Genomic DNA, 22,014 nt, shown 5'->3' with positions numbered 1-22,014 from the left:
AGACGATCTGGGATAGCACTGTGTAACCGGTATTTAAAATGGTGATAGCTCTGAAGATCTCACATTTCAAAAGGTCGCCTTTCTTGTGGATGGGGCAGATCACCACTCCGGTAGTTGTTCCGTTTCCCAGATCCTGATCAGTGTTAGCAGATGACCAACTTTTCTGAACTCATCTTAATAAGTTCAGTTGCTTAACCCTTTAGCGATGAAAATGATCATAACAAACGTGTTCCACACCAGCGCGGTTGCGGCAACACAGGTAAAAAATCCGGCTCCAATGGGTTAATATACTATCCTTACTAGCTGCTTTGTTAGTTTAGAGCTGATGAATTGCATTCCCTAACTTCCCTGAGCGTAGAAGTTGGATCCTTTTCGTCCTCTGTTGCACTAACGTTGTCGTTTTCTCCGTTGCATTCGTCCACCATGCCTGCATTCTCCACGCCATTCAGGTGCTCATCGAAGTGCTGCTTTCACCTTTCGATCACCTCACGTCCATTCTCCATTCGTCCTGTCCGGGGTATTAACATTTGTTTAACTGACAGCATTTTAACGAAACAATAATGCTGTAAGAAGACTGTGAAGAATAGGGCACTGCATACGACGGTTGCCAGATAAGTTGTTTTAATTCTTTGGCGTTTCGTGGCTTTGTTGTCAGATTCCATCGGAGTTGTTAAGCGTTCCAAGGGAAATGCTGATGAGAGACATTGCGCTGGGATTCTGGAGGAACTATTAGTTGTATTACAGCGCGAACTATGGTTGGATACTTATGATAAATTCTGCAATATTGGAGTTCGGACTACGGTGGGAGCAATTCTGCTGGGACTCTATCGGTTACCTTATGGAGTTTTAGAAGAAATAGTAGGACAAAGCTTTACGAGGAATTTGATGGAAATTTAATAAAGATCCACGAAGGATTCTTTGTGATGAATCTTTTGGCATTCCGTACGAAGGTTTTTCTTTGGGGTTTCGCAGAAAGTCCTCTTGAAATTCTTCCAGATGTTTCACCAAAAAATCCACCAGGAGGAGTTTGCCAGGGATTCTCATAAAATGTCACAGAAATTTTCATTAGAAGTTCTACAAAAAATCCCTCCATGAGTTCCTTCTAATGTTTTTTTTCCAGGATTTATTTGTTTGGAATCTTCTAGAAGTTCAGGGTTTTCTCTGGAGGTGTTCATTTATTCGGAAATTCCCGCAGGAACTCCTTCCGGAATCATTCCAAGAGTTCCTTCTAGAATTTCTACAGGAATTCATTCTTAGATTCGTCCTGGAGTTCTTCCAGTGACTCCTCCAGGAGTTCTTTCTAAAATAAAAGTTTTTGAGATTCCTCTCGGTTTTCTCTAGGCGTTTATTATGATAATCCTCAAAGAATTCCTTTTGGGATTTCTCCAGGAATGGTTTATTGGGAAATCCTTCCTCCAGCAACTTCTTCCGGGATTCCTCCTTCTAAGTCTCCTCTAGGATTAATTTTATGGGTTCCTCTCATAGTTCCTTCTGGCATTTCTCCAGGATTACACCAGGAGTGGCATCAGGGACCTCTCCAGAAATTTCACCCGGGGTATCTTTCGGGAATTTTCCAAAACGACCTTTCCAGAATTTCTTCAAGACTTTCAGACTCCTGGAAAATAAGTTAAGGTTTTTCCAGGAGTACCTTCTAAGATTTGTCTAATAATGTATCCAGGATATCTTTCAGGGGTTCCTCCAAGAACTTCTTCTGGGATTCCTGCAGGATTTTCTGTTGGAATTCTTGCAGATTACATATTCTGGAATTCATTTTGGAAGTTTCATAAATTTTGCTCATGGATATACTCCAGAAGTTTTTTTTTTATTATTCTTTATGGAAGTAAAGACTTGCTCTTGAGCTCCTTATGAAAGTCCTCCAACAACTCCAGCAGTTTTGTAGGGAATTTTTACGCGAGCGATTTCTGAGATTCTTTCAATAATTTCTTCCCAGAAAAAAAAAACATCTGGAGAAATTCCAAAAGGTACTGCAGAAGTCTTAAAAGAAACACGTGAAGGAATCCCTGAAAGAACTTCTAGAATAATTTCATATGAATCTTCTGGGGGAATCTCGGAAGGAATTTCTGTAGAATTCCAGGAACGAATCTCTGAAGGAATCCCGTATGAAGTTACTCCTGGAAGAATCCCAGATGGAAATTCTGAACAAATCCTAAATAAATTCCTGGTAGATTCTCTGAGGGAACTTCCTTAGGTGTCCCAGAAACTCATGGAGCAATCCTGAATTAATTACTAGAGAGATCATGGAAAGAATTTCGGGAGGAATCCCAAGCAGAAATTCTGAGGGAATCTCAGAGCAATTCTCGTAGAGATCTCGGAACAAATTCCTGGAATTTAGAAACATTTTCTAATAAAATGGTAAATGGCTGTTTTTTTTAACTAGAAATAGTGTATTATGTATAGCTAATACCATACAAATTTAATCACAATCGGTTGAATATTGGTGGAGATATCATTGAAACAAGAATCTTGCCATTTGAGAAGCTTGAGCAAACGAACGTTTTAAAAAATAACATTTTTTCACCGTTTTAGCATCCCTACATCCGTCTTACGATAGATAAGTTTATTTCAGCTTGGCTGTACTCATCAATGCCTGGATAATATCGATCGTCTTCACCGTCAATAGCTACTTTTTCCAAGATCTCTTCGGTTATCGTAAGAACGATGTCGTCAGCGATATATCTAACGCGATGGCTCTAACCTATCTCTGACCCTGATTTTTTTTTATTTATTTGATTCTTTCTTTGTAACCATAAGACTTAATGTCTTTTTTAATTGTTACATGTTGTTACATATTGTAGAAAGGTGTATCGTTTGATTAGAAGTCCAAATTAAAAATTCAAAATTTTTAACTGATTACTATATCCAAAATCTTACAATTAAACTAATCGTTGAAGTGCTCCATACATTTCCTCTTAAAAGCTAAATAGGTATTCAAAAGGGTTATTTCATTGGGTAGTGAATTCCAATAGGAAATGCCTCTCACGAAAAAGGAATTACCGTATAACGAAGTGTTATGACGTGGGATTGCATATTTTTTGGCCCGTGAACTTCGTAGTTTAAACAAAAACAAGCAACATCTTGGCAACATCTTAACGGTGCGAATTTGTCGAAAGGACATCCTAGCAACCGATGTTGAAGATGAGAAACACTGGCATATCTATCTAAGCTAAAAACAAACCGAATAGGGTAGCGCACCCAGAAATCGCCTAGTTTATACGGGAGTTTGTCTTCCGCAGCTTAAAAACCATACTTCTAGGACAAGTCAACTACATTTTTTTCGGTAAATATGTAAAAACGCATGTGTTCTTGCTATTACGGGACAAAAATTTAAAAATAATGTCGTGAAATCTTTAAAAAATGGTTTAACTAAAAACGACTTCAAGGTCCCCAATTTCGACCTCCCTGATCCTATTTTCGCCCACCATTGGAACCAGTTTTCGCCCACTTTAAAAACTTATTGTTTTAACATTCTTTATCTGTTTTGGTGCTTAAGATAATGTAATTTATCTGCAGATGAACTAAAACATTAATGTATGACGTCAAAATTATGTATCTATTGTGTTGCCAGTTAAAAAAATACACCACAAATAGCCGGCCATGGGTTCCCACATGATAGAATTACTTATATTTCCGTTAATTTCCCATCTTTTGTTTATATCAGTTTTGGTCTTATTTGATCCAAAAATGAATCGGTGCAGCATTTTTTTTTTTCAAAAATAAGACACAATCGAGTACTACATCAGAAGTAGTCTGAATTTTGAGTTGTAGCATTCTCCATTTATTGCCTCTTACACAACACAGTGACCTGGTTTAATATTATTTGGCCGAATGTCATTTAACCAAACGCCATTTGGCCAAAAGGGTAATTTGGCCGAATACCTTTTGGCCGAAAGGGGAATGATGAAATTGATTGATAATGTCACTGTTTTCACTATCAATAACTCTAAAGAACAGAAAAGAAGGAAAAATCTGACAAAAATATTTACAATTTCAGCGCCTACTAATCCCTTAAATTGCAAAACTAAAGCCTTCAGTACACGCTTTACCAAGTGTGCTTTTCCGCACGCATGAACCAACATCGAAGTAAACGCTTGACACTTCCAATGTTTTGTCAATGTTGCGACCGTTTTTGGCCTGCTGGGTTATGCGTGCGGAAAATTTTGCACACTTGGCAAAGCGTGTACTGAAGGCTTAAGAAGAATGATCCAAAGGAGGAAATATTTCTGATCATCATATTGGACACATTTTACGCGTTACGATTTGAGCGAGAATCAAACTTTTGTTTCAGAAATTGTTAAGTTGTTAAATACATGATAACCAGCGCATCAAGCGATCAGATTTGAATACAAGCTTCAATTTATGCTTTCTTATTAGTATTTGGGTCTTTTTACTTCAGACAAAACAAAGAAACACATGGTAGCGGGACTCTATCGCAAAAAATAACAAATTTTGGATGAACGCCAAGAATTTTGCTACCTTCTCGAAACAGTTTACATTACAAACGAGTTTGCATCTACATATAGCTCAACAATACTTGGGTACTATAACATATTGCCACTACCTCATATGGTTTGCCTAAATTGTAATTTATGGTCGTCAGCATATGATTTTACATTGTTCAACAATAAACATCATGAGAAAAACTAACCTTATCAGTAAGAATAAACTTAATGTTTGGACTTTATGTCAATTGGTATTTTTCTATGCGGGATTGCTGAACAATATATTCCTTCCCCTCTTAGATGTTTATCCATTCCACCTTCTTATCAAAATCCCTACCAGATATACAAACGATTTTATACTAGAAATAAAGCAAGTTTAGGCCTTCTCACCGCTTGTATAAAAATAACAGCTTTTCGGTAAAATTCGCCCAAGAGGGTCGAAAACTGGCTCAGCGGGTATGAGAAGTACAGTATATGAAGATTCGCCCAGGGCGAATTATGGATCAGCGTCTTAATTCGAGTACCGGTTTTCGCCATCTGATTTAAATGGAATTTCGCGAAGTTAATCACAACATTTCCGTTTAAAAGAGCTTTTGAAATATAATTAAATCGATATTCAACATTATAAACGAAAATATATCGATAAACACTTTCAATATATACATTTATGCCTATTTTCATGTATGGCATTTCTAGTGATATAACATATGCTGAGGGCTTGGTCAAGCATGGTTTGTCTAAGCAAACGATTTACGAATCAATTTCAGGTGCGGTAGTTCGGCAGCAGCAAAGCTTCGCGCGCTCGCTTTGCTAGATTTTTGCGATTTGTTTTTCTTCTCTGCGGGGCTCCGACGACGGGACGCCAAGCAGTCAGTAGTGTGCGGTAGTTCGGCAGCAGCAAAGTTTCGCGCGCTCGCTTTGCTAGATTTTTGCGATTTTTTTTCCTCTTCCCTCTGCGGGGCTCCGACGACGGGACGCCAAGCAGTCAGTAGTGTGCGGTAGTTCGGCAGCAGCAAAGCTTCGCGCGCTCGCTTTGCTAGATTTTTGCGATTTGTTTTTCTTCTCTGCGGGGCACCGACGACGGGACGCCAAGCAGTCAGTAGTGTCAGTGTGCGGTAGTTCGGCAGCAGCAAAGTTTCGCGCGCTCGCTTTGCTAGATTTTTGCGATTTGTTTTTCTTCTCTGCGGGGCACCGACGACGGGAAGCCAAGCAGTCAGTAGTGTCAGTGTGCGGTAGTTCGGCAGCAGCAAAGCTTCGCGCGCTAGCTTTGCTAGATTTTTGCGATTTGTTTTTTTTTTTTCTCTTCTCTCTGCGGGGCTCCGACGACGGGACGAGTGTGCGCGCGCCGTGGTTGAGTCGGTTCCGAATTTTTCGCTTCCCTTCGGCGCTAGTTTCCAATACACTTTTAGTTGATAATAAATATTTTCTTTCATTTTTGCATTGACACAAAAGAGTGAAAAATGTTAGTTCGGGTTCGCCGGTCGAGAAAAAATCCGGGCGCCGACAAGTGAGTCGCGTTCAGTGTATTTCTGTGTGGAATAGACAGGTTTCTGCTCCCTAGTGGAGTGGAGACGCGCGATAGAATTTTCTTTTTGGCTAGTTCTTGCGTCGAAAAGTGGTCGGTTGTTAACGGCGGTTTGTGTATATTGATCCATTGTCAAATCATATCACCAACCATAGGTGACTCCCGGACTGACAATGTACCTTACCCTACTAACAAAAAATTCCTTCCTGAGACAAACGTGGAGATGCAGCAATTCGCGGTCTTTTTAACAACGTTTGTCTTACTAACATTCCCTTCCATCCTCGATGACCGTAAGGACGTGGCCGGCGCCGTTATTGACCTTATTAAAGTTGAGAGCTCTCGACCTGTGTACATTGAGAATAGTAAGCTAGTCCCAAGCCCTATTCATTGGTTCCTTGTGCAATTTCGATTGCTCTGGTCAATCACGGAGTAGCAACTACGAATTGTGCGGTCATCTATGCTCATGCTCATGCTCATGCAAACGATTTACGAATCAATTTCAGAATGTACTGCTACAATTTTAGGTTTTTGATTAAGAATAATGTAAAACTATTTATCGTCATTCGAATTAATCATTCAAAAACAGATTTAATGTATTTAAAATAAAAAAGATCCAGTATGTGGGCGAAAACTGGGGTGTGGGCGATTTCTGGGTGCGCTACCCTACAAGCATTGAGAGCTATTCGCAATCTGGATTCGGCAAACGCTGAAGATTCACATAAAAGAAAATCACAGGCTATGAAATGGGGAAGAATCAGACTTTTAAAGAGCTTGAGCTTAATTTCAACACTTAAGAAAGAAGAAAACGCATAGTGTTCGCAAAGACGCATAAACTTTATCGCACTGCCTAAAAATATATTTATCGAATTTAAAACTGGAGTGAATCGTAATTCCCAAGCAATTTGCTTCTTCCACAAATTCGATTTCAGTGTTATTCAATTTAAGTACTGGTTTAAGTATATTGTTAGAATGTGAATGGCTCAAAAACACTGCACAGGTTTTACTAGCATTTAACAAATTTGTCTCGTAGACCAGGACTGTGGCAAGGGGCCTCACGTTGTGCAATCCGGTAGCAATGGTCTCCAAGCTGGTGCTGTTTAATGCGTCCATGTAGGAAATTGATAATGTTGTTCTGAAATAATGAGTAGATGATTTGCTTCGGTGTCCCGAAACATGTGCTCGTTGTTAGGGGCAACGAGAAGAAACGGTCATAGTAGTCGGGGACCTACTTGGAAAGCAGAATTGACTGAGACGTGGTGATATAAAGACGCTGTTTCAGAGCGCACGTAATTGAAGAATTAGATTTTCCGTTCATCATCTGATCGTGGTTTATTGAATCCAGGATTGAATCTTACTTTGGATTCGTGCTAGACCCTACAACCTGGCGACGAGGATAAACTTAGGTAAGCTTAAAAAAAAAGCAAAGTTGAAGCTGAAAAGCGAAAAAAATGCCTGGGCTGGGAGAGTCCACTGAAAGAAGTTGCTTAAATGCGTTGTAATAACTGAAAATGTTCAGTAAACCCCGGACTGGGAGGGTCCACTTTGAGGAAATGCTGGACCGGGAGGGTCCACTATGAGAAGTTGCTTAAATGCGTTGTAAAAGTTCCGGGCTGGGAGAGGAGAGTCCACTGTGGTAATTCGCTTAAATGCGGTGTAATTACTGAAGGAATTCAGTAAAACCCGGACCGGGAGGGTCCACTATGTGAGAAAATGCTTAAATGCGATGCCATACCCAAAAGAGGCAGTACAACCCGGACCGGGAGGGTCCACTAAAGTTGAAAAAAATGCATGCTGGCAGCGCCTGGGCTGGGAGAGTCCACTTACTTGGAGGCTAGAAGAAAACGGACCGGGAGGATCCACTGATTTGCTGCATGTTGGCGGAGCCTAAACTGGGAGAGTTTACCTAACATAATTGTTGCATTGAATTATGTTGCATTTGAAGCATAATTGCAAGCATAATTGTCCAGAACTGGAAGAGTTAAAAAAAAATGGAAGTAGAAGAAAACGTTTGTTTGCAAGTGTCTTGTTTTGAAAATTGAAGTGGTAAAGCATGTTGCCTAGGATACCATTGTACTACATGCCTACTGTGATGGAATTTAAAGCTCATATTCAAATGGGATCTAATGCGCTGTAGGTATTTATGAGTGATTCCGGATTATGCAGACTGTAATTGGTTGGCAATGTTAAGTTAGTCAGCACTCGTGGATTGTTGTTCGCGATTCGCGCAAATGGGAAACATTTGAATTTTAATTATTATAGCATCCAAGGGCTATATGCTGGCGATATAGCATAAGCAGCTGCCATCCCCACTCGATCTCTGTCAGTAACAGGACTAACAGAACGAAGAAGAAAAAGAAGAAGAAGAAGGGCTATATGCGATCTTCACAACATATGAGTTCTAGAATGAGCTGAAACAATCATCCATATCAGCCAGCTTACAGAAAAGTGGTTAGATGACAGAGCTGAACGTTATACCGCAGAGTTCTACTTACAGCTTTAACATCGGACGCTGGACTGAAGTATGACAATTTCATTCGAAAAAAAAAACTGCTACATACATGAAAGAAGGCAATTCGAGGAACACAGTGATTAGAACGAAAGTGGAAATGGAATGAATAAAGAAAACAATAAAAGGTTACATATAAAATATAAATACAGATTTTCTCAACGAGGAGTGCATTGTAACGCGAATAGAAAGGAGTATCGGATGAATTAGGGCAGCAGTGTAGAAACAATGTTAGTTACCTCAAACTAGCAACATGGGCGAACCAGAGCAACAGTATAAAGAAGTTTGTTGAATAGGGTAGACTCGCGGAGAAAATGACCAATGCTACAAAACTGTAGATAGGTCGCACTTGAAATAAAGAACAAACAATCAGAAAGAGATTTTGTAACGAAGCGTTTTACAATAAATACTTTATTTTACACTTATGGAATAAAAAAGCAAAAGGAGGATTGTAGGAAATTGATAATGTTGTTCTGAAATAATGAGTAGATGATTTGCTTCGGTGTCCCGAAACATGTGCTCGTTGTTAGGGGCAACGAGAAGAAACGGTCATAGTAGTCGGGGACCTACTTGGAAAGCAGAATTGACTGAGACGTGGTGATATAAAGACGCTGTTTCAGAGCGCACGTAATTGAAGAATTAGATTTTCCGTTCATCATCTGATCGTGGTTTATTGAATCCAGGATTGAATCTTACTTTGGATTCGTGCTAGACCCTACAGTCCATCACATCTATGGCTACTACGGCGCAATACCGATTATCCCTTCTCTTCTGCATCGATGCTTTATCCAATGTCGACTTCTTTTTCTGGAACCCGAACTGTCTATTAGATAGTCCGCTCTCGCTTCCCATACACTTCATCAAGCTATTCAGGATGATCTTCTCCAAGAGTTTGCCAAGTGTGTCCAGTCGATGTCGACAGTATATTGGATCACCTGGGGCTTTGCCTGCTTTGGCAGCTTCTGAATCTTCCAGCAAGGATCAATCTTCCCTCCGTGACAATTTTGCAACACTTTCCTGAACATGTCCGGAAACGCCAAGAGTAAGCAGTTTTCGATGTATTTGTGTGTCAGAGTTTGCCTAAAATGTATATTCTCACGTTTAGGCCCTTTAAATTTATCGTTTAATGCTGGAGTCTGAACTGAACCCTGGGACCATCGAAAAGCTTTAGGGATCATTACGGCAAGATCGAGGTCAGTCACGGAAATGGTCATCATAGAGACGAAAACAATTTTAATTTTTCAAATACTTTGTATTACGGTTCATACATTACGCTAGTATCGTGTTAGTATTATCATAGTCGATATCATTCTAATTTATACCGCATTGATTAAAATTATCGTACAATATCCTGCACAATTTTCACATGACATACAATCATTCCATAAAAGGGGACACGCCCCTCATACCATACTTCCCAACTCGAAAACCACAATTCATGTCTACATGGTTACTCAACATTGAATACATACCTACTTCTAGTACTGACTTAAGAATTAGCGCGGGGTTGAAACGATTAAAAACTATACAGTAAAACAAGAGTGGAAGAAAAATTCGACTCATTTTTTATACAAACAAAAAGCTACACAGTATGTAGGTACCCGGAACAAATTTCCCACAAACGAAACGATCGCGAGTAATTAATGTACAAATCTAACTGATTTTATTTCCGATCTCAGCAGGAATGGAACCGATACGATAGCATACCGCACAAAAACCCAATTGTCAACCGTAATCGTTGTTAAGTTTGTCTACTACTAAATTTCAAATCAGTCATAACATTTCAAAGGATCGTAAGGGCTGCACCGCCCTCGCGATAGAAAAGATACGTGCGTAAACTGGCATATGAATGTGTATGGTGGTAGTGTTTGTGTACCGTATTATAACTGTTCATGCAAATCTGTTTTGGTAGTCATTCAATAAACCTACTGATAGGAGAAAAGGATGAAAAACGACGACCCGGCGGTTCACCTATTTGCACCGGTTTTCGCGAACATTCAGCAAATCCTACTTATGAATAACTACTAGGTGTGTAATTGGGATTCCTAAAACGACTTGCGGATAGCTGGTGGTAAATGCGTTGCTTACAATGCTGTTCGGGGGCAGCGTGCGGTTGTTGTATAGGGAGAGATTGATAATAAATAATAGTGCGTACGGCAAAATTCTTAACACTGCTGATTCATGTCAATACGTTCATGTATGATCGTAGATAAAATGCTTTTAGGATAAAACACTCATTGCTAGTTTGGCTATATCGGTAGTTTATGTCTGCTGTTGATCATTTAGGAATAGTGTTTGACTTGTTTGTTGCAACTACTTTGAAGCAAAGCCGATATTATTATTATTCCTGTTCCTGAATGTTTTAGTTAATTTTTAACAGTCGACAATTAGCGTATTATCCATCATTCTATTTTTTTTTTATTAAATGTTATTCATTTATTTATTGTGCTTAGTTACAGCACAAGTCCTATGTTGGCTTTTTGCGTATAAATATCTATGCAAAAAAATAAACAGCATTAAATAAATTTTACATATATTGAATATCAACAAAAATAGATTGCACTGTTTTAGATAGGGAAGAGTTTCATTTTATGTTCAATGTATCAACGAAATTCATAGAAGTCATCACAAGACAGCACAAATTAATAGATTAGAAAAAGAATGTAGCCAAAATTATAATGAAGATTACAGTTTTGTTGACTTGAAATACTTGCCGATGAGTGTTCCTCGTGTTACTCCAACAAAGATGTTTTTGCTGTGTAAATCTTAACAAAATTGGCGATAGATTGCAAAAGTAAACAAAAAGGATCGCCGTAATTTCACATTTACAGTAGTGACGTATCGACCTCGAAAAATTGAAAGTAGGTCGATACAAATTAAATAGGGCAACTCACGTATTTTCTGCAGTTTTGTTCTCTTCGCCATGGAGTTTTTTTTAACCTGTTGATCTCAAAGTTGGCCTCAAATCCTTCCCAACCAAGCTGAGTTATATGCCCAAATTTCAGGCGATTCGGCCCACAAAAATCCCCCATGACGAAGAGAACAAACCTGCCGATAATACCCTTTGTCACCCTAGATTAAACACAAGCACGGTTGAATTGGCTGAATACTTGATTTGTACAAATAAGTTTTGTTTTAACCACGCAATCCACAATCATGACCAGGCAGAGAAAACTATCTTTTTTCTGATAGTGGTGGTGGGTTGAGTGGAAAGTAAGAAATACGATCCACAGCATTTGAAGAAGGTATTGTTTAAAAAAAACAGTTACACCATTTTGAAATGTTGGTGACCAATTGTAGGAAGTTTATCAGGGTCATCATGTAGTGGAGGAACTTACACTGCCATGAACCGCAAGTTAGTCCCATCTGCACTTTAACAGAAATTTTGTTGAAAACTTTCGCACAAAATCATGCTTACCACCCGTATCAAGTATTTCAAGTCAAAAACATAAAACCTGTACGACTCACTATCGAAAAAGAACTAATAATTCCACATACCTCGAATCCTTCAAAAGCGATACATCAAAGTCTTTCTACAGTTTGTTGCAACTATCGCAAGTTTTTTTTTTCTAACCGGATTTGTTCAGTGTTTGTGAGTTACACTGAAATGATTTATGTATTTAGTAGGTTGCCTAAATGTGGTTGTCACTGGAGCGCAAATTCTATTACCAATCGCAGCTGCTGCTTATCAAACCTTCTTTGTCACTACTGTTTAGCGTTGGAAAACTTTCTTTTCATAATGATGTAGTTTCTTTTTTCAAATGCATTTTTTTTATTTTCTGTTATCTTTTCTAAGTATAGGAACATGTGGTTTATTCACGATAGAATATATTAAAAAATCTAGGAAAATAAAAATATTTTGCTTGAAAAATGTTTTACAAAAAAAAATAGAGAGCATTCTACACATTTAGCTGTATATCCACATGCATTTCATGTTTTACTTAGTAAACATTTGCCTTTTGGCTCTTCATCATAACTTAAAGGAACAGGAAGCATCCAAAGCAGTTTGCTTTTCGCGGAAAAACAAAAAAAAAATATAGGAGCCATGCAAAAAGCAATATCAACAGACGTGACCTCCTAATTTTTTAATATCATCGCAAGAAATAAGCCGGAAGGCCTTCAAAGCCTACAAAGTTCGGCCGTGCGATGATACCTAACACCTAACAGTAGATTCTATGTACTTTACAACGGTCGCCATATCGTATATGCCAGCACGCGCAGCTTACTGCCACTGTCCGACGCCAGGTTGACTAGGATACGGGGGATAGTTGTAGTTGGAAGGTGGCGGCGGCGGTGGATACGAATGATACTGGGAATCACCGGACGAGTACGGAGCACCCGGGGCCGCCGCCGGATAGTAAGGATACGCCGGGGGAGGGTAGTAGCCCTGGGATTGATAGCCGGGCGTCTGATAGGGATACTGATAGGGATTGGCGCCGTTATCCGGGATGTAAGTGGGAGGGCTTTCAAAACTACCGGTAGCGGTTCCAGCGGCATTGCCTATTGGAGCAGCACTTTCCGGACGATGGAAGGCGGATCCATTGGAGCTTACCGCTTGGGTGGTAGCCGGAGCACTGCTCGGAGCAGTGCTGTTATAAGAGGAGTATGGAGCGAAAGTGGAAGGACTGGCCGAAGATTGTTGGTAGCTTGCGTCAGTTGGGCTGACCGTTGCCGCCGGGGAGGCCTGATAGTTTTGATGGTGGTGCTGGTTCGGCTGATGTGCCGTAGCTACTGCTGGTGGCTGCTGCGGAGGCGCGTAACCGTGGGATGAAGATCCACGGGAATGACTTCTTACCTGGTTGGGCTGAGCCGTTGTCGATTGCTGCTGTTGCTGCTGGTGATAGTAACTAGATGAATCGGTTGACACCGTTGATGAGGACATTACAGTGTTGGCGGTCGACACCGAAGCTGGTGGCGATTGGTAATAGTTTGAACGATTCACAGATGTATTTGTGCTGTTACTTGATGTGTACGATGAGCCTGGACAAACACACATAGAAAAAGGACGCATTTGAGTTTTCTTCCACAGAATAGAATAACATTAGAAGCGTTTAATGTTAAATGGCAGGCATGTTTCTTCAAAACACTAAGGTATTTAAAAATCAGGGATGGTAGAGATTCTGATGAATTTAATCGTATTCGGCTATTTCTGTTAGGTACATTTCATCTAATTGAAGCTGAACTGAAATCTAGAACTTTCAAACTTTGCCACAAAACAATTTTTAACAGATTTGATGAATTTATTGGGGAATTTCATACAGTATTCCAGATACTGTACACATACATACATTCATACAGTATTCCAGAAGTGGATCTATGAAAGAGATTCTATACATAGGACAGTACTTTAGAAGTGTATATCTTGACAAGTTTTGGGCTGCATAATGATAAGTCGAAAACCTGGAAGGAGCGTCCAACATAGATCTAGTCCTCACCACGAGTCCCTACCTCATGCTTCCAGGGGCTAGTCGATGACAAAGACCGATAGCTAAGAGTTGTGTGCTTAACTGGTAATGCAGCTTGGACACTATTGTCCTTCTCACTTCTAGATTGAGAAGGTTAGCGTCGCGAGTGACGACTAAGGAGGTTCGGCTCCTGTTCTGGCAGCCAGCGGCTGAATATCAAATACTGTTTCACGCCACCCCTTATAGTTGGCACCACCCCGGGTGGGGCTGTTCATAAGCCACGTAGACCAAATTTTGGCCATCTCAGACACCCCCCTCCTGCCTCGTAGACCTTTGTCCATACAAAAATTTCGAAATTTGTATGAAGCGTAGACGTTGGCCAGACACCCCCCCCCCCCCTCCCTCCAAAAAGTCTACGTGGTTTATGAATGGCCCCGGTAAAGTCCAACAACAAAATTATAGCAAACCGAAAACATGATTTGTAATTGTAAATTGTAATAATTATAGCAAATCGAAAACATGATTTGTAATAATTTGTAATTTGTAAACAACAAATAGATACCAAATTTTGATATTCACCCTCATTCTTGTTTTCGATCGAATCCACTTTCGAACGAAAATCGTTCGCATTCCCGTTTACGCCAGCAAAATCAAATGGCCTACTAATTCGGTCGAATCAAAAACGTTCGAAAGTGGATATTATTATTATTTATTTATTTTTAACTAAAAATTTGGAAGAGGGAAAAACCCCTTTGAGCGATTTCCAATTCGAAAGTGGATACGTCCGTAAACAAGAATGAGGGTGATTAGTTTATTTTAATTTAATTTGATTCCAAATTTTGTTTTCGGTTTGCTGTAATTTTAAACTATTACAAACATTAAATGTTAGATAAGTTTTAAAATTTTAAGTAAACTATGTATAGCAATTCTATGAATATATGATTAGTGCAATTACATTATTGCATTTCTGTTTTATAATAACCTATTTTTCATAATTCATTTTCCTGCATTGACAACAAAAAACAGTTATCAATTTGCTATCATCGATAGCAGGAATTGTTTTCAACTTGCTGTCACAGGAACATTTTTCTGCTCTCACTTTTGATGTTTATCCGTTAAAACGACCATAACGACAACAACCTGAGTAGGTAATCAAAACTTGCATCAGAGCATCAATAGTTATTTATGTAACGAGTTGCAAAAAGTTGATTTTTTCAGCACGAGTCGTACATTTATACAACGATCGTGCAAGCCTCGAGGCTTGCCGAGTTGGATAAATACGAAGAGTGCTGAAAAAATCTAGTTTAGCAACGAGTTCCATACAAAATTTTATGCAATGATTTTTTCATAATGCAACCCATTTGAGTTGCATAATGTTCATAATGCAACTCAAATGAGTTGCATTATGAACATTATACAACTTTTTTTTCATTATACAACTCATTTCAGTTGCATAATGAGCCAGTTCGGAAAAAATGGCCATTATGATACCAAAATGAGTTATATAAAATGTAAATTATAATACTGAATTGCATAAAATTAGTTTTCAATTTGCTGTCAGACTTTGCTCGGGTCCCCCGCGGCAATAGGTAGCGCGAACCCGCTAATAAGTAGCATGCTGAACTTTTCAATCACCACAAGAAAATGAAGAAAAAAGAAAAAGGAACAATTCTTCCGGCAACCGAGGCGACAACCAAATAAGAATTATGATTGGAAACTCGGGCCATGGCATACCAGGACTTTTAATGACACCGAAAGAGTCTTTTGGCTCGTGAACTGCAGGCGGTTGAAGTGAGCTTGACTGCTATTCAGGAGATGCGGTTTGGGGCCGTCCATAAACCACGTGGTCGTGTTGGCGGGGGGGGCAAAGACTGGCAAAGACCACGGTCCATACAAATTTAATTTTTTTTTGTATGAACGAAAGACCACGCGGGGGCGGGGTGTTCGGAATCCATGAATTCAGGCTAGTGAATCCATGAATTCAGGCTAGTGAATCCCGTAACCAACACTTGCATCAAGTAGAACGCCTACCATATCGGGATGGTGGCGATCGGGAAGCATATGAAGCGGGTTGTAAGGTGGAATTTCGTTTGTCGTTTGTTACCGCGGCATTGCATCTTGTCAATCATACCGTGGGTACACAGTCATGGATCACTTTGTGGTATTTTTGACCTTCAAATTTCAATGAAAAACAAAAGAAAACAAAAACTACGACTTGGCAAGCACCGTTGGCTATGTTTTGATTCGAACTTTTGATTACCGGGTCATTTGAAGTATAATGGCAAGTCATTTTCATATAAAAAAGGAATATTTTTCTCTTTACCGAAAACTCTATTATGGATCAGCTCCAAAGAGTTCCTCATATTATGGATCAATTTATGCCATATTATGGATCAGTGCGACATTACACAAAATTACAGCTCTAATGTTCAATTAGAGTTTGTTAGGCTAAACTACGTAGTGTATTGATTATTTTATTGATGGAATACCCGGAAACATTAAAAAGTTTCGAATCCATATACCGTGAATGCTCCATTCACCGGTCGTTTCATACGATTTATATTCAAATCGTATGAAACGAGCGGTGAATGGCGACCTCACGGTACTTCGCAAGAGATGCGCCACTACACTCAAAATAATCCAAACGTCATTGCCACGTGAAGAATCACGTAAATCGCTAGAAATGAACTTTTTCTTAAATTCACCTGATAAAGGTAACAGTTACCGGCCGCTAAATAAGAATAAACTGCAGCTCCGATCATTTTTACTGTGGTTGACCTATCTCACCTACGTGAAAATCGCGTGCATGCTTCAATTCATTCTGATCGACTTCATTCCATGATTCATTCTGTGTTGTGATAAAGTTTAAAGATGGCTGCCATTCAAAACAAACTTTAGTGGAGCGAAGTTTTACAAAACTTATTTGATAATTTGGAAGGTAGGTTGGATATTTTTTCTGTTTAAGGTTGAAGGATTCGTCATTGATATAATCGTCATCTTGAAAATTTGAAAGCAGTTTTCTCGTCCAAAACTGAACATTTAGAAGTAAAAATGTATTCACTGTATTGTGGGTGGAGAATGGAGTATAGTGAATATATTTTCAAAGGAAAATTTCCAGTTTTAAACGAGAAAACGGCTTTTCAATTTTTAATGATGACGATTATATCAATGACGAATCCTTCAACCATAATCTATTCTTTATAATCCTTTTCCTTCACAGAGCATGACTTTTTACAAATACTTAATCGCAAAATGGGTATGTGAGTTCAAAATGTCACGGAGAAAAATCTAACATGAACACTTTTTTGTTCGTTTAGAACTAAAGGTAAATACCGGACTGGACACAGAAAATTTAATGGTTTTCTTTGGTACATCGAGGTCTTGAAATTAGTCTATGGTAGAATGCTGTGCATCGAAAATGTTCTAACTGTGTCCAATATTCCGTTAATACAGAGACTATCGCTGACGACTACCTCGATGAAGGCTTTTGTCTCCTCCTGTTGCCATTTGCGATCCTGCTTCCTCCTGCAGCGATGGAACTACGCCGTAAATCAAGAGCGTTCATGAGCGCATAACTATTCGACTATATATTTCGACCATATTAATAGCTTTCCTTTAGTTCAGCAATAAAAGTTTACACCCGTCTTGTTAATTTTATAGTAATTTATTTTATTATGTTGATAAAATACAATAGCTCTAGGGAAGGGATTCGTAAAGGGTATTCCACTAGAATACCAGTTAGATCTCATAAAATCACTTGGTGAATGTCATTGAAAAATCACGTAGCTCTGACGTTGTTATCCGGTGGACTGAGTGAATTGAAAGGAGTTCATTAATTCATTTTGTTACCTAGGTTCACGTAGGTGCTACGTGAAAAGTACGATGGAAAAAATTCACGTATGTTTTCACGTAGCAATGACGTTTGGATTGTTTTCAGTGTAGGTTTCAGTGATGCTCTCCATCTTAAGTGTTAAATACTATTACCATTATTTGTTTCCAGACACCTGGTTTCCAAGGTTACATATTTTGCCTTTCTCGTACACCAAGGTGTACTGCCCATAACCGCATAATTGTAACATTTGCATATTTTGCTGTTATTGACTTAATATCGGGGATCATCATCAAATTACAAATACTTTCGACTACCTCAATAAAATTTTGAAGTTTGTTCTAGGATTTGTGAAATAAACACCAAGTCGTTTTGTCTCATTGACCATCATTAACCGATGTGACCGCATAACAGTCACACTGGGAAAATAGACTGGTTTTAATGCGTGTCATCAATCATACTTAAGTTCGATTTATTTTCTGACAATAGGTCCAGTATACAAGAAGTGCTGTAGAAGATCTTACTGCTAAACAATTGATTACGAATTAATAAAAAATGTTTACAGTTTCGGTTCATTCCCATACTATTAAAATTTGCAACTTTGGGTCCCATTTTCTCCAATGCCTACTTCTGTCGAATGTTACTGTTATGCGGTTATGGGCAGTGTACCGAAAGGCTATATGTTCACTCCAAAAATGAAATCTTGATAGAACCCCCGGAGGGCCAAGCCTTATATACCAATCGACTCAGCTCGACGAGTTGAGATGATGTCTGTGTGTGTGTGTATGTACAGGGGATAGACAAAATGATCGGGACAGGCAAAATTTTCACCTTTCAAAAATTTTTCGAAAAGTGCATCGAATATTCTCAAATTTATACTGTAAGTTCATCAACTAGTTGTGTATCAGTGGTCCAAATTTGAAAAAGATCGGGCTATTCTCCACGAAGTTATAAAGATTCTTGAAAAAGGTAAAATTATCCAATAGCCAACTTTAAGCTGTTATATCTCCGAATTCAATTAACTGATTTCAATTAATTTTTGACCATTCATGACTTATATAATGAACTCTTAAAAACGTTTGACTTAACTTGAAATTTCTAACAAGAGAAAAAGTTATAGCGATTTCATTTATTTCACGATTTTTTAGTAAATTGATCTATTTTTAATATGCATCCCATTACTTTCTCAATTTATTGTCGGCTATGTTGTTACTTTCCTTCAAAACACATTTGTATATAAGTCATTTAGAGGGAATTTGAATGAACTATAATTTGCATCTTGAATTTTGAACCGATGTTGAAGTTTTGGATAATTTGGTGTTTTATTTGAAAAATAATCTAACCGTTATAATTTTCTTTCGTGTTAAGAATTTTAATTTAAGTCAAAAGTTTTTCATAGCTCATTATGTAAGTCATAATTGGACAAAATTTCATTTCATTCGGTTCATTGAATTCGGAGATATAACAGCTCAAAGTTGGCTATCGGATAAATACACCTTTTTCTTAGAATCTTTATAATATCGTGCACAATAGCCCGATCTGTTCCAAAATTGGACCACTACTACACAACAAAATGATCAACTTGAGAACATTTGATGCACTTTCGAAAAGTTACAGCTACTTGAAAATTTTTTGAGAGGTGAAAATTTTGCCTGTCCCGATCATTTTGTCTATCCCCTGTATGTATGTGTGTGTGCGTGGTATTACACTCTAAATAATTTTCACGTCCGATTTACGTGAAATATCACGTAGCTCATCCTTATTCTGAAAACCTCAAAAGTTACGTGACATTGGTAACCTTCACTCGATAACCATGTCATATCCACCTCATTTTCACGTAAATCGTTCTAATGCGTTTGTGTTAGTGTACTTCCGACTTGGAAGTCTCCGCGAAACGAAAGTTACGTGAATTTCCGGTGTGAAAAAAAAATCAATATGGCGCGGAGAAGTAAGTTGGTGCAAAAACTCCTTACGAATTACGAAAAAGTTGCTGGAAGTATTAAAAGGTAATTTGGTTACTAAAGGCAATAGGCAGTTATGAGTAGTGACTTTACAATTTTCAACAATTTCAGAAGCTGAACGGTGACGGAGGACAAGTTTGGCGAGTATTTAGAAGCTGGAATACGAAGATTTTGAGTCACAATCCTTGGGTTTGGTTGAAATCATCTAATCTTGGAGAATCATAAATAAAATAAACTGTTGTAATACAGTTGTGAATGCAGATTTATTAATTTAAGGTGAATATATAACGAAGCCACACTTCAAATTTTCAAAAGCACAAATCTGAAGAACCGAGGGTTGGTTTGCGTTGAAAAGTTGATCGATTGGTCACCACCAGCGGTTCACCAATCGATCAACTTTTCAACTCAATCCGTATTTTGGTTCCTCAGATTTGTGCTCTTAAAAATTTGAGGTGTGGCTTTGTTATATATTCACCTTAAATTTAAAAAAATTGATGAAGGTATTTTTTTATTTAATTGTTACATATGTGTACCGGGTTGTAGCGTATTTGAGGAGACAAGAGTTTTTAAATCCTTATGCAATGCAATAATATTTTTACGGTAGGGTGAAATCTGCGCCTTTTTCATTGCATTTTGTGATGATTTTAAAACTTTTGCCTCTTCAAATACATTGCAAGCTGGTGCGGCTGCTCTATTTCCATTAAAAAATCATGTATAAATTACGTGAAATTCATTTAGAACTAATCATAGTTTCACGTAAATTTATCTAAGATTCCAGTAGCTCTCACCCACATTTAACGTAAACGATGCGTAAAATTCATGTCAAATTTACATAAATCATCACGTCGATTACCGAATCTCAAATGTGCCCAGCTACCTGAAATTCCGGCGAAGGCTACGTGAAAAATATGGTGGACGAAAACTACCTATCTTTTCACGCAAATCGGACGTGAAAATTCGTCAGAGTGTAGACCTCTTCATGAAAAATAAAATTTCTGGAATTCAACCAGTCACCCCCACATCTGAATTCTAATGCTGAAACAAACTTCTGGTCAAATTTTCAGCAAAATTGGTGAAGATTTCGAGGTGCCTCAAGTCAAAAATGTGTTTTGGTCATTTTTTACCTTTAAAAAATGCCCATGAAGGCTAGAAGCCATATAAAATATCGCGGCCGCCAGTAAATGAAAGATTTTCCTGTTCCTTACCACTTTTGTGAACATTATGTGCTGATCGGAGAATGTTTTGATTATATTCTTTCGATTTTCAGTCATGCAAGTACCCTAAAACGTTTCATTTTTCAACAGTTTTTGTTCTACGAAATTCAAACACACAACTTTTATGAAAAGTTCCAAATCATTAAATGATTACCCACATTTTTCTGAACAATATTGCCATACATCATTTCATTTTCTTATCCGATCTACGAAAAAAATCATAAAAATCGAAAAGTAGCTTTCCTGAGTTTTTTGATATCTGGGGTTGACGCAACTGTTGGCAGACAAAATAATCAAACATAGTAGCTTTGCTTTTTCTTGATGATTGCGATGATTGATCATTGATTCAAGTGACAGGTAGGCACAAGCAAACATTGCTTTAACAAAAGTGACGTATAATGTGTCACAGTAGAATGTGAGGATTGGCGCAGATGGTAAGGCTATGGACTGGCAAACCAATGGTTCAGAGTTTGAGTATCGTCATTTTTATCGTATTTTTATCATCATGCTGAAAATATCAACCTGCACTTAAAATGCAAAATAAACTAATCAATTTATTATTTCAATCTACCTTGCCTTGTAATCTTTTTCAATCGATGGTTGGTGTAGGAAAAACGCATGCATGTACGCAACACTCCAACAGAACTTTTATGTTTGCGTAGTTGAAAATCGAACACGCTAACTAATTTATTTCTCAATCCGTAATTCGGCCCTTACTGGGTAGCTGGGTAGCGGATCACATCCTCACATCTACTGCCAATCCTCACACTCTACTGTGACACATTATACGTCACTTTTGTTAAAGCAATGTTTGCTTGTGCCTACCTGTCACTTGAATCAATGATCAATCATCACAATCATCAAGAAAAAGCAAAGCTACTATGTTTGAATATTCTGTCTGCCAACAGTTGCGTCAACCCCAGATATCAAAAAACTCAGGAAAGCTACTTTTCGATTTTTATGATTTTTTTCGTAGATCGGATAAGAAAATGAAATGATGTATGGCAATATTGTTCAGAAAAATGTGGGTAATCATTTAATGATTTGGAACTTTTCATAAAAGTTGTGTGTTTGAATTTCGTAGAACAAAAACTGTTGAAAAATGAAACGTTTT

General features: G+C 38.3%; 1 protein-coding gene across 3 annotated transcripts in view; it reads right to left on the bottom strand.

The window, feature by feature from the left end:
- Positions 1–9,722: 9,722 nt before the first annotated feature.
- The window catches only part of LOC115265418 (uncharacterized), a 62,505-nt gene continuing 50,213 nt past the window's right edge, over positions 9,723–22,014 (bottom strand). For 2 of the 3 annotated variants that reach the window (XM_029870425.2, XM_029870426.2), the window contains exon 6: positions 9,723–13,471. In XM_029870425.2, coding sequence (XP_029726285.2) covers positions 12,714–13,471 — 758 coding nt within the window. In that variant the 3' untranslated portion in view covers positions 9,723–12,713. The remainder of the gene's footprint in view (positions 13,472–22,014) is intronic. The other variant, XM_062854404.1, reaches the window with a different exon arrangement.

Source organism: Aedes albopictus, chromosome 2, assembly GCF_035046485.1.
Source record: "Aedes albopictus strain Foshan chromosome 2, AalbF5, whole genome shotgun sequence".
NCBI lineage: Eukaryota > Metazoa > Arthropoda > Insecta > Diptera > Culicidae > Aedes > Aedes albopictus.
This window is presented reverse-complemented; position numbering and strand designations above follow the sequence as displayed.